Genomic DNA, 14,260 nt, shown 5'->3' on the forward strand with positions numbered 1-14,260 from the left:
CCAAACAGGATGAACTTTATTTTATGAAAATTCGACTTAGGGGTCAAAAGTTACGTCACTTTGAAAATTGACAATTTTCTGCTCATTTCGGGTCTGCACTTTCACGTTTTATCAATGCAATATTCAAGAAGGTGTAACTAGATGTTAGACGACAGTTGAGATACGGCACTTGGATTTATCTGAAGCTTGTCTGATCGTCTATATTTCCAAGTAAAATTTAATGCCCTGTAGGTTAGGGCCAAAGGTTAAATTGAGGGGGAATTTGGTCAATGGTCTAAAATCAGTCAGGCGTTACACGATTTAGACTGCGGATTGCTCAAAAACATATTAAAATATTTTGGAAAATAGGATCTTAAATGAAAGTTTGCTTCAAGGAGACTTCGTTCATAGCTGTTTGATTTTGGCTATTAGATTGTAAAGTGATGAAATTGCAGTTTCAAGAGCACACTTCATTTGCACATGGAAATGCAGTAGTAGCAAGGTGCGTTCGGACATCGAGTCTGGGTTGTGTGTGGACATCATGTCTGGGATGTGTTCCGACATCATGTCTTGGGTGTGTTCGGACTGTGTTGCCATTGAAACGTAGTGTCTGGGGTGAGTTCGGACTGTTTTGCCCCTCGGACAACGTGTCTGGGGTGGGTTCGGACAGTTTTGCAACTCGGACACCGGGCCGAGGGTGTGTTCGGAATGTGTTGCCATTCGGACATCGTGTCTAGGGCGTGTTCGGACATCATGTCAGGGGTGTGTTAGGACTGTGTTGCCACTCGGGCATCGTGTCTGGGCGGGGGGCGGGGGGGGGGGGGATTCGGACATCATGCCTGGAGTGTGTTAGGATTGTGTTGTCAATCGGACATGGTGTCTGGGATATGTTTGTGCTGCGCCAGACATGCCTCAGACCTGATATCTGCGCACTATTTTTATCCAGACGTGCTCCGGAGCGGATGCCTGCGCACTAAATACCTTCAGGCATTGTCCGAAACGGATATCTGGACACAGACATGCGTCAGACGTGATGCCCGCGTCCTAAACGACGCGTTTTTGCTGATATCTGCGATAGCTAGGTATATCCACAGTAGTGGTAGCTGAGTATATCCAAATTTACAGTAGTGATAGCTGAGTACATCCACAGCTATCACTACTGTGGATATACTCAGCTATCACTGCGATATCACTACTGTGGATGTGGATACACTCAGCTATCACTGCTGTAGATATACCCAGCAATCGCAGATATCAGCAAAAACCGCAAATATAGAGGTCATATATTGGTAAAATGTCGTTTAGGACGCGGGTATCACGTCTGACGCATGTATGTGTGCCTCAAGCCCGCAGATATCAGATTCGGAATATGCCTGGGGGTATTTGGTGCGCAGGTAAGAGCTACGACACATGTCCACTGTCCAGATTAAAATAGTGGCAGATATCAGGTCTGAGGCATGTTTGGCGCATCACAAACATATCACAGACACGATATCTGAGTAACAACATAGTCCGGACACACCACAGGCATGATGTCCGAACACCTTCCAGACACGATGTCCGAGTGACAGCACAATCCGAAATCCCCCCAGATACGATGTCCGCGTTGCGAAACAGTCCGAACACACCCAAGACATAATATCTGAACGCTCCCAAGACACGATGTCCGAGTTGCAAAACAATCCGAACACCTCAGACCTGATATCTGCGCACTATCTTTATCCGGACATGCTCCGGAGCTGATACCTGTGTGCTAAATACCCCCAGGCATGGTCCGAACCGGATATCTGCGCACTTAATAGACATAGACATGCGTCGGACGTGATGCCCGCGTCCTAAACGACGTTTGACCTATGACCTCTATATTTGCGGTTTTTGTTGATATCTGCGATAGGTGAGTATATCCACTGTAGCGATAGCTGAGTATTTCCACATCCGCAGTAGTGATATCTGCGATAGTTGAGGTGAGTATATCCAGAGTAGTGATAGCTGTGGATATACTCAGCTATCACTACTGTGGATGTGGATATATACTCAGCTATCACTACTGTGAATATACCCAGCTCTCGCAGATATAAGCAAAAACCGCAAATAAAGAGGTCATATATAGGTCACGCGTCGTTTGGTACGCGGGTATCACGTCTGACGTATGTCTGTGTGCACTAAGTGAGCAGATATCCGTTTCGGACAATGCCTGAAGGTATTTAGTACGCAGGCATCAGCTCCGGAGCATGTCTGGATAAGAATTGTGCGCAGATCTCAGGTCTGAGGCATATCTGGCGCATCACAAAAATATCCAGACACGGTGTCCAATTGACAACACAATCCTAACACACTCCAGGCATGATGTCCGAGCCCCCCAGACACGATGCCCGAGTAGCAACACACCCCTGACATGATGTCCGAACACGCCCTAGACACGATGTCCGAATGGCAACACATTCCGAACACACCCTCGGCTCGATGTCCGAGTTGCAAAACTGTCTGAACCCACCCCAGACACGATGTCCGAGGGGCAAAACAGTCCGAACTCACCCCAGACAATACTTTTCAATGGCAACACAGTCCGAACACACCCAAGACATGATGTCGTAACACATCCCAGACATGATGTCCACACACACCCCAGACTCGATGTCCGAACGCACCTTACTACTACTGCATTTCCATGTGCAAATGAAGTGTGCTCTTGAAACTGCAATTTCATCACTTTACAGTCTAATAGCCAAAATCAAACAGCTATGAACGAAGTCTCCTTGAAGCAAACTTTCATTTAAGATCCTATTTTCCAAAATATTTTAATATCTTTTTGAGCAATCCGCAGTCTAAATCGTGCAACGCCTGACTGATTTTAGACCATTGACCAAATTCCCCCTCAATTTAACCTTTGGCCCTAACCTACAGGGCATTAAATTTTACTTGGAAATATAGACGATTAGACAAGCTTCAGATAAATCCAAGTACCGTACCTCAACTGTCGTCTAACATCTAGCTACACCTTCTTGAATATTGCATTGATAAAACCTGAAAGTGCAGACCCGAAATGAGCAGAAAATTGTCAATTTTCAAAGTGACGTAACTTTTGACCCCCAAGTCCAATTTTCATAAAATAAAGTTCATCCTGTTTGGAATTAGCTCATCTGTGCGTGTACCAAATTTCAGGAGATTTGGAGAGGTAGTGGTGGGAACATCGGTTGTATGTGCAGGGAATTGCCCGTGTGTGAACCTCGGAAATTTAGAAGTTGCCGTTCACAGACGAGCCTTGGTAGGCTCTGCACTGTGAACCTTTTTCATATATTACAATTTTCACGTCATTGTCACATCTTTGGTTGAAATTTATTGTAGTTTAACTGCGGGCCACTCTATGCATGGCGCTGGCAGCATAAAAAATCCTCAATAAACGAGCATGTACCTTGACAATCTCAAAGATTTTACCTGCTTTGTGACAACAGTCTGCTCGAAATATCCAGATTTCTGTTGGTGAATATTTAGTGACTCTCTGCTGTAAGCTTGACCCGCAATCACGCAACATCAAGTGCGAAATACGCTACATGTAGGTAGTCAGCGATCGAGGCTTATTCAACCAATCAATGAAATTGAAATCGTTGTCTGATGTACAGAAGCTCTAGCAAGCGCACGGGCCTACGGGGTCCATATCGATTTCATATGTTTATTTATCATAGAAACCAAATCCGTGCGATTGAAGTGTTGGCTACTGCTGTAAAACTTGCAATATCAGCGAGGCAACACGCTGACGCCGAATACATTTTCCGGTCTGATCTAGACCGTTAAGGCGTAAGCTTATATATTTCCTTGCAAGTCATCGTCGAAATTGTTGGCAAAGCGTCGGAAGATATTGATTTTGTGGAGTTATTATATCATTTGATTGCTCCAGTTGATACATTTGGCGACGTAAAAAAAGTCAGCATGTACTTCAGCATTGTGGCATTATGCGGCCCCGAGTCCTGTACATGGTACGTCAATGCATATCACTTTACTGAAATGCAGGGTTAGAATTAGCAATATGACGCCACGTGACGTGACGTCATGAGGTTCACGTTCGCGTTCAGGGGTTCACACCATCCCTACTTTCAACCCATATCTCTTCTGCAGAGTATCTTTTCCAATTTGGCACAATTACCTGTAACCTGTCCTATGAACGTGATTTCCTCAGAAACGAAGGCATGAAATCTTGCTAATCCACAGTAAATCTCACAGCCAACACCGAAACTCCCGATGACAGGAGCCCGAATCCAAACAAGGGTTGGTGTAAGGATACACCAGGAAAAAACCTACTACAGAAACATCTTTCCTATCGGAAAAATAAAATTAAACCGAGTCTTGTCAAGATCCACTGAAGAGGTCGCTTGGCGATATTTAAAATATATTAATTTGTTAAAAAATATTTTTTCGCCTGGTCGCAACGAAAATCTACACAAAAACGTACACATATATCATTCGTGGCGACGGTTTCACAATGTACATATCCTGCAAGAGTCCCACAATCACAGATCACTGCGTCTTATTATTTTTTCCGCCCCCTCCCGCTCTTCGCTTTCGTGCTGCTCGCAGACTGCACCGGCTCAGACACAGGTTCCGGCACAACCACTTCCGGTTCTGGCACCGCTTCCTCCGCCTTTTCGACCTCTCCCTGCTCCGGTGTCTTCTCCCTCTCTCGTAAGCTCTGCCTCCTTCTCTCCATCTCCTCTTCTATCGCCGCCAACCGCAACCGTTCGGTTTCTTCCTTTCTGAATTTCGCGGCCTCCCGCCTCAACTTCACCGTGTACTCCCAAGCCGGGAATAGCTTCACGTTAAAGAAGTAATGCAGCCTGCCGGCCCATTCGCTGTACTCGTGATCAGCCTCAATTTGCGGGACCGCTTCTCCGCCAACTTCTGATTGCGAGTCGTCTGGATTCGTGGCTGTATCTTCCCTGTCTTTTGACATTAGAGACAATGTCTGCAACAGTGCGCCTGTACTAGCGGGGCCTACGTCTTTCTTCGACGCTACCTGTGACACGCTGCTTTGTGCAGGCTGGCTTTCGAATGTAGACGATGTCTTTAATTGTGATGTTGATGAAATCTGTGGCTGCGCGCTTTGATTATCGAGAGTAGCTCGGGATGTAGATCCAGTCGGTGAGGCGCTGTCGTCTTGACGCTGCGACGTTGTTTCAGTCGGGGATGTGCCATCGCCGGAAGCCGTAACCCTGCCCGATTCGTGTTGTGATTCTTCCGTGTGACTTGGTTTGATATCGATCTCCATCGCGCATCCTATCAACGCTTCAAAGAACTCTAGGAAGGTCATGTCGAGCTCTAAATTGCATATACCGTCGGCTGTAACGTTTGGGTCGTCTCTGCACAGCACTTTCACGATCTTGCTAGCCGGTAGGAACTTAACGATTTTCAAATCCTGCAACATTAGCAGTAGCTGTCGCATTTTAATCACTAAGTCGTAAGGCGGTTCGCGGTTGGGCGTGCCTATCGCGAGGTAAATCTGCCAGCATTTGTCCATATACCCGAGCGCCGTGATGGCGCGCCTTTGCTCTGACAAAAAGTAGCCTTTGACGTCGCAAGCGTACTTCGAGACGTGTCGGTCTAAGAGTTTCTGTAAGCAACCGGCTAGAAAGTTGCGGTCTTTTGTTTTGGAGTCGGGGTCATCCTTGTAGATGAAGTGCGCGAGTATGACGACGTTGCTTAGGAATTCGCGTAACAGCATCTTCTCCATCGGGTTGTGGATGTCGCCTGCTGAGTGGCAATGCGCTATCGCTCTGTCCATAGCGAAGAGAGACTTTTGCGTGTGATGAATCTGAAATGATACTTTAAGTTTTTTTGCAGCCTCCGGGATAGACGTTTGGCCTAGTACGGGATGACAAGTAGGCCAGTTGGTAATAAGTTGAATCAACTGGGAGTCAGGTACAAATGTCATTCATTTATATGATATTCATGAATAACAGAGTTGTGACCAAGTCACAAAGCTCTGAGTCACAAGTCAATCACACTTTTATAGTTTAGACTCGAGTCATTTTCAATTCACCACCGTGTCAAGTCCGAGCTCAAGTCATTGTTTCGACTGCTCAGTTTCCAGTTAATGTCTTGTTCAACCAACTTTTATAACTCTGGTGACATTGAATGGTTCGCGTTTATAATATACTAATTTACCTCACTTTTAACAGTTTCTGGTCGCATTTTCAAGTACCAGTACCAATAGACGAAATCCAAATAGGGTGGTTACTTTACTGTTTTTCGAAATTACAATGAAATGTCGGTCTTGGCCGTCTGAGTCTCGAGTCATATGACTTGGTGCGAGTCATGTCCAATGACTCGAGTCATTACAACCCCACTGAATAATAACAGAAGTTATGAATGATAAATAGAAGTATGGTAAATCCTCCAACTTTTCGAGATGACTCACCAGGGAAAACATCAGGATGTAAGTCTTTTAAAAACTGGAGTATAACTACATTGTATAAATTGCAGATAATGCGAGAGCACTGGAAATGGTCAAGTTTAGCTAGGATTTTAACAAAGGTGTATTCGAGTGACAAAGTGTTTGGCTGTTCGCCAATATTAGCAATATCTCCTCACCATAGTCTTGAGCCCTCTCAATTTGCCTACGCTCAGGCTACATAATTGTAGTAGAGCTGAAAACTTCACCAACAACTCACCCGGCAATCTTTCAAAAACCGCCAAAACTGAAAACGGGTCATCACAAATGTGTTATCCAGAGACTGGTCATGCCCCAAAGCACTGTAGAACGTGTAAGCCCTCCTCAGGATTGCGATATTCCTCAACGCCAAGTGCACGACTTGCTTCATCTCCTCCGACCGCTGCGACTCTGGAAACTCCTCGAGCAAGGTCTCAATCTCGAGCTTCAAAGTGTTGCCAGGCGCTCGAGCGCTGCCGCCTGCTTCCAGCGAATCGCTGCAGAGGTCTTGCGCTTCGAAATCCGCTGGCGTCCTCGGACGGAATTGTAGAAGATCTGGGGTTTTTCCGCCACTTACGTTTACGGTGGGGTAGTCGACCATGTGATCGTTATCGAACTGGCCTTCAAAGATACGCCCGTTGTTGAACACAAACTTTCCCCACCCGCTTTTCTTACTGTTCTCCCATTCACCGTCGTACAAGGCACCGCTGGCATACAAAAATTTTCCTCTCCCGTGTCGCAGCCCGTTTACAAATTCTCCAACGTATTCGTTTCGGAGTGGGTACTGTGAGCCTGGCACTCGTTGTAAGTACCAGGTGTGTGTGCCGTAACCGTGCTGGACTCCGTTCTCCCACATGCCGCGGTAGGTTTCGTCGGTGGCTTTCCAGCGCATAGTGCCTTCGCCGTGGCGTTTGTCATTGGTCCAGTGGCCCTCGAACACGTTGCCTGTGATGTAAGGATTTCATCAGTTGTAGGCTATATATATATATATATATATATATACATGATTGCCACCAAAAACCCAAGTAGTTTCGCCATGGAATTTGTATGCTTATGGCTACGTAAAGAGTTGATCACTTTGGCCCAGTCCTCATCTAGGTACAATATAGAGAGAGAGAGATATGATATTCTTTTTCGCCTGCACCATCGAGATGCTTTGACGACGGAGTTGCGATACTGCCCCATGAGGTCATCCAGTCTGCGCTCCCGGTTTTTTTCTCCTCCATGCTATCCGTGATTGCTGAGCGCCTAGCAGGATAGCTGCGGATACCAATTTTCGAGTCTTTGGTATGACCCGGCCGGGGATCGAACCCACGACCTACCGCTCGAGAAGCCGGACGCATAACCATTACACTATCTCGCTCGGTATATAGTTTTGTAGGACAGCGGTCTTGAGAATAAGGAGAAATCTTAGAATTAGGGACAGTATGACACCCCTGTGTATGTAATACGTAGATGTGGTCAAGGTATTGCTACTCAAGTAGAAGTGGAAGCAACGCCGTAAATTTCTGCTAAAATACAAGCAGCAGTGATTAATCCCGAGACATATAAAAACTGCTTTGTGCCGAAGTATAAAACGAAGGTGTGAAAAGTACTCGTGTAATACCGTAGTTTTGCAAAGTAGATTTTATCGAGGGTTCGCATACGTTTCGCGGTCAATCGCTGATGCTTGTTTACAAAATTGCCAGATGACAACTATGCTACATGATGATGATGATGGAGGACAGCATATTGTGCACAATTTGATTTCAAGTAGTTGCAAGGACTGGCAATTGGTAAGTGTGATGGTAAGACATAGGCCTATCATTAAAATTCGATATCTAAAATCATAAAGAACAGTGTCCCAACACAATGCACATGACTGAAACTACTTTTTAAACTACTTGGTTGAGTGTTTTTCATTTTTCGATTTTTTTACATGCAATCAAAATAATTTTTGCCGGAATCAATATTCCTCCAGCTACACTTAACATGTAGTGTTATGGGGGAGATAGTGTAGTGGTGAGCGTCGGCGCCATCTACGCAAGCGGCCTGGGTTCATTCAAGTCCCACCGTCGGAGGTTAATATGGGCTGCTCGTCTCCCGTGTTGCTGTTCTTATGGCGACAAAAAAGGTTCGCCGAAGAAAGATTAACATTGAAGAAGACTGTGACATCGGGCACTAGGTCAAGGTGGATGCCGGCTTAAGAGACCCCAACTGGTTTTTTGGCATCCCGCTATCTGTTCATTACATCTCATTGTGTCTTGTATATCGAATTGTACATTGTGTGTGTGTCTTGGCCTGATGAAAATATAATCTCACGATAATTACCCTCTTCTATTGGCGAGTCGACCTACCTGTCTTATACCGCCTGATACCAAATCCGTGACGTGCGTTATTCACCCAGTCTCCCTCGTACCAAGACTGTTCCCCATAATTCATCATGCCACGACCGTGCCGTTTACCGAGGTACCACTGACCGTTGAACGACACAGACTGCCTTGGCGAGCTAAACGCACCTACTCCGTGCCGTAACCCGTTTGAAACTTCACCTTCGTAGGAGCTACCGTCCGGCCACTTATAGGTCCCGTACCCGGTTATATGATTGTTCGAAAAGTCTCCCTCGTACCGCATCCCATCAGTCCAGGAGTAAATGCCCTTCCCGTGCATTTGCCCCTTCTCGAAATTGCCCTTGTACGTATTACCGCTGACAAAAGTGGCTTCGCCGTACCCGTCATAAAGACCTGTAGGTGATCTATTGCCATCGTAATTAGACACGATAATCTCTGTTAACGATGGTTCTTGGTAATCGCCCTGGTTAATGTCGAGGTCTGCTGCAACTGGAGCGTTATCGACGAGATCTTCAATCTTGCCGAGATCGCTTTCGGCTACAGACTCCGTCTCCAATTTTTCAATGTCGACTTGCCGCTCTGAAGCGTCTTGCTGTAGTTCAAGCTTCACCGGCTCAGGACAGTCACTTTTCTTTTTACGGGAGGCTACACTGACTGCAGACGCGGAACGGGATCCGCCTTGGCCGGATGCAGAATGTTTCCTGCCTTTCGCCATCGGTGGATTTGTTAAGAGTACAAAACTGATGAGATTATATTACAACAGGTGCTGGAATCAAAGCATAATTCATGACAACTGACGAGACGATTACAGTTTAAAGTGAAGGTGTAAGCGGAAATGTATAGCCTAAGCTATATGTAATATATAAGCTAAATGTATATTATTACTAAAAGTCTACTCCAAGGCACACAAATGAAAGTGTGAACAGCCTCTGCTGGTGACGTCATATTCGGTGATACGATTGTTGATGTACAATGTTCTTTCCGATTCTTTACTAGTTGCTGACGATTACCCCTGACGAGTGCCAGCCGAAAATATTGGGGTAAATTTCAATAAAAATATAGCCTACTTTTCAATCGGAGAGACTATTAATATTCTTAAAAGCACCGCTTCTCGATAACCTGAATAAGTTTAGGCCTTAAAATTATCAATTTGTTATAGTTCAAGCTACGAGACGCACAACACGAGGAAACATATAGGCCTGAAGATGCCATTAAAAGTTTTTAAATCAGATGCATCATGCATATAATATGATATAATTGAATAGTATATTCATTTCAATATGAATATTCTACCATATTCAATTTTATATTGAAGTTATGTGCCTGAAAGGTGCTCTATTACATGATGCATATTTCTACAAATAGTAACATCAGGTAGATTTTTTTATAGATTTATAACATATGATGTCACCTGTCAGTGTTAGCAATTTGATGTTTGGCTAATGTTTTCGAATGACAGATGCATTTCAACTAGCCTATAACATATCTACAAGGTATGGCCTATCACAATTACCCATCCCTAGCACAACATGTTGCTTATAGAACCATGTATCAATAGTGTAACATCCTACAATCTAGAGTAGAAATTTATTTGCTACAAAGACATTTGATAAAAATACGAGATATATTCTCTGTCTCCTCATGAAACACTAAGCAGTCGCATACAATATTAGTAAACTTCATAACTTGACATTGTCATAGCTGTTTTTATCGTGATACCTCGACGATGTCAATGAAAATAAAAGACATATATATCATAATTGAAATACCACACAACAGTGCGTGTCAGATTTCGTAAGATTGTGGGTTCTTGGAAGGATAACAATAAATTGTATTGATGCGGTACAGAATTAAATGACGTAGGGCCTATAAAACAATTGTTAAGAAGGACGTTACAGGTGTCTGTTCTGGAAATATGAATTCCACCTCAATGAGTTGTTTTCTAGTAATGTCAGCTGCATAGTACGCCCATAAATTTGATTCACTTAGCTTGTATTTCAATTATCGAACATGATCATTATTTATGGTCTTAATAACAATGATTGCGTTAGACCAATTGCTACTGAACTGAAACCACAGTATATATCATTCAATAATATATATGGTAGTAATAAGCAACTGTGTATAGCTATGGGTGTGGGTCAGAGTTGGATCAATTACATTATTTCAGTTCAATTACAATTACAATTACTTTAATGCATGTTTGAATTACATTACAATTAGAATTACTCCATGCTAAAAATATCAAATTACAATTACAATTACTCCTTGCATGCTTCAATTACATTACAATTACAATTAAAATTGCTGCTGTTGAACATGTAATTGAATAATCATAAATTCAACCGTGCTCCTTGACAACCGTAGCGTCGTAATTAACAACAATTCAAGTATTCATGTTTCATTCATGATTTGCAAATACCCGTTAATTAATAAGAAGAAAAAACGTTTCGAACTATTCCAGTATGCAGTATGTCGTTGAAAAAAGTATTATAATATATGCACGTGTTGGATTTGCGTATATAGTATATAATTAAAGAAATAATATTATTTTTATCGAGGGACGTAGGAATCAGGATGAGGAGTAAAAACAAAACTGTGCTTTGTCAGATAAGACGTTATATAATATCCAGTGGTCTGGTTAGTTAGCCAGACGAAGTAACGATGCAGCATCGTGATCTGAAATCGTATTGTAGATTGCCAACCCACGGATAGATGCGCAAGATGTGAGTCACGGATGAATGCACCGACAAACGTACTGCAGAGCCGGCTAAAAGCAGCAAACTTTGTAGTCCTAGAGCTGGCGATCCAAGCGTCCAAATTTGATGCATCTGGTCTTTATCGTAAGCTATTGATGCACTAATTCCGAAAATACAAATTAAAATCTCGTCAGGGCAATGTAACTGCTCCAAAATAGCCGTTTAAGGCCGACTGTTCTGAAAAGTGAGAGCACCGCAGCAGCATGACCACAACAATGACCAATTATGCCCAGCGATTGTTCAGAACAATGCCGATTCCCAGACTTTCACGACTATTTTGGGATGGTACCATTGCCTGGAAATATACTTTTATTGCGGAATCAGTGCGACACTAGCTTTCGATTAGGACCATACATATCAAATTTCGACGCTTGGATCGCCAGCTATGGGACTATCAATTCTGCTGCTTTTAGCCGGCTCAGCAGTTCGATTCTCGGCGTAGGCCTATTCAATCGTGAGTCACGTGTTGCGAATCCATCCGTTGGTTAGTAATCTAATAATTGTAGACAATGGTAGCCGAGCCCAGCATAGCGGCAAAAATAAAATACTTCGCCCACAAGGGCGCAGTCAAGGGCTTCCGCGAATGGATCCACCAAATTCCTTGTCAACATTTAAAGAGAATGCATTATAAGTCAATTATTTTATGTTGTGCTTGTCAGGTCTCAATAGCAATTTAATGTAATTAAAATTGTAATTGAGCAAAATTTTTGTCCAATTACAATAACAATTACACAAAGTAAAAATGCTTCAATTACAATTACATTACAATTACATTGCAAAATGTAATTAATCACATTCAGCTCAATTACAAATTACAATTGATCCAACTCTGGTGTCGGTCATGTGTCAGTGGGTGTCAACAAAACAAACAGTGAGGCAAAGACCTTGCAAGAATATGCATTTTCTCACTACAGTTTCGAATTTTGACATTGATTCATTTGTTGAAATTTTTATTCTGGGAAATTCCGATTCAAGCTATGCCCATGAAGGAATGCATGAGATAAAAAGATCTGTATATCTTGATAATAAGAACTGGAGTCACAACAAAAGAGGGTTAAACAGAGCCCTGGTTGTGAGTCATGCCCATTACTGTTCAAGGTTATAAACAAAATTGAAAAGTTCAACGAAGTAAAGAAAATAATACTTGCTTCTATTCAAATTTACCAAAATCTGTTAATTCAGTCAAAGACTGCACGAGGAAACCGAAGAGTGAACAACAAAGAAATGAATGATTGGCTAATGCAGCGTAACAAGTTCCTTGATGTTTGATGGAATGTTAGAACAACTTCCACGGCTATTTGTTTACATGAATGCTCACATTTTGTTGCCTTTTTTTAATCATTTAGGCATGAATTCAGCATTACGAACATTCACCACACATAAGGTCTCAAAAGTAGCTCAACCGAGACATGGTCAGTACATACTTCTACTTTTGGAATGCTCAATTATATTTGATTATATTTGATTACTTTTCCTATTTAATCAAGCTGTTGTATTATCAGACTACTTCCATTTCTACTCAAGTTTTTGAAGTTATTCAATCAATCAATCCAGTTTAATTTTCTGTCATAATTAATATGAGTAAAAACGGAAAGATAAGTAAGAAAATTGATAACAAGGCTGCAATCAAAGGACATGAAATAATTAAGGGAACTGTTGTCTGCGTACAATAGAAAAATAGCTTATGGTTGAATTGAAGTCTATATATAATAACAACATGATAAAATGTACCGAGTTAACAAGGCAAATATTACTAGGAATACATATTGGAAATATAGTATCATTAGTTGAAGAGATGAGTAAGATAATATAATATACTGATGACCCAGAAACTCATGAAGTCGTAATTTGATCTTCTAAGTTTGTAACACCAAGCGGCATGAAGTTACACAGTGAAGGGCCTTAATAATAATATTATGATTGGAATGTCTGGCATTGTGTGAATATTTTGCAAACAATGTTTTACTTTATAGATTAATTTCAAGCGCAAAGCAAGATTTCGATAGATTTATATCACAATTTTGAATGAAATTGGCAATGCCGCACATGTAATAGTGCCTAATTTCCCCCAGAACATTCCACCTGTTTCTGGCACCATAACTCTTTCTGTGTTAGTTGTGAAGGTGCATCTTGCAATTTTCAAAGGTATCACAGGTGATGCCGCTTCCCCTACTGGAATTTCGGTACGTTTTGCCTAATATAACATGTGAGCAGCAATGATACTCCAAGTTAAAGTAATTTAATAAAATAATAAAAAAATGAAGAAGTTTGCGAGCACAGGACACCGATTCCATACAAGCCGCGTCCCAATCTATACTTCTTCAGACTACTAGGGCTGACCTTTAAAACCTTCAACTTTAATTACTTCGGAAAGGTATTAGAAATCACGGCTTATGCTTGTACTTGAGTAGAAATTTACGACAATACTTCTACTTGAGTACCAACAATGACTACTTTGATCACCTCTAGCGTTACCAATAAACAAAGGATCAATAATATATAAAGGATCAGTTCTAATGAGACAATAATGATCAACCTACAGGTATAGCAGTTCCAGATTGCTATGCATATAGGTCTGTTGATCTGAGGGTTGGTACTATTACCTGAACGACCAAGAAATCCTGCAAAACAAAGGATTTACTTGATTTTGAGCTAAGTTGTTTGATTAAAGAGGATTGAATCTAAGCCGCAATTTCCTTAAATTACTTACTTATTTGTTGGTAATTTTTCTCTGGTCTCATAAAAATCGTCTGCGGTTATCAGTTAGTCTA

The 14,260-nt window shown here is 42.3% G+C and overlaps 1 protein-coding gene across 1 annotated transcript in view; it reads right to left on the reverse strand.

Moving 5' to 3' along the window:
• Window positions 1-4,346: 4,346 nt before the first annotated feature.
• Window positions 4,347-14,260, reverse strand: part of LOC145438903 (radial spoke head 10 homolog B-like) — a 260,639-nt gene continuing 250,725 nt past the window's right edge. Inside the window, exons 2-4 of the mRNA XM_080316292.1 lie at window positions 8,737-9,496; window positions 6,642-7,345; window positions 4,347-5,782 (exon numbers count right to left, since the gene is read on the reverse strand). Coding sequence (XP_080172418.1) covers window positions 4,505-5,782; window positions 6,642-7,345; window positions 8,737-9,445 — 2,691 coding nt within the window. The 5' untranslated portion in view covers window positions 9,446-9,496 and the 3' untranslated portion in view covers window positions 4,347-4,504. The remainder of the gene's footprint in view (window positions 5,783-6,641; window positions 7,346-8,736; window positions 9,497-14,260) is intronic.

Source organism: Botryllus schlosseri, chromosome 5, assembly GCF_051294905.1.
Source record: "Botryllus schlosseri isolate E-star chromosome 5, Bs_hap1, whole genome shotgun sequence".
Classification (NCBI taxonomy): domain Eukaryota; kingdom Metazoa; phylum Chordata; class Ascidiacea; order Stolidobranchia; family Styelidae; genus Botryllus; species Botryllus schlosseri.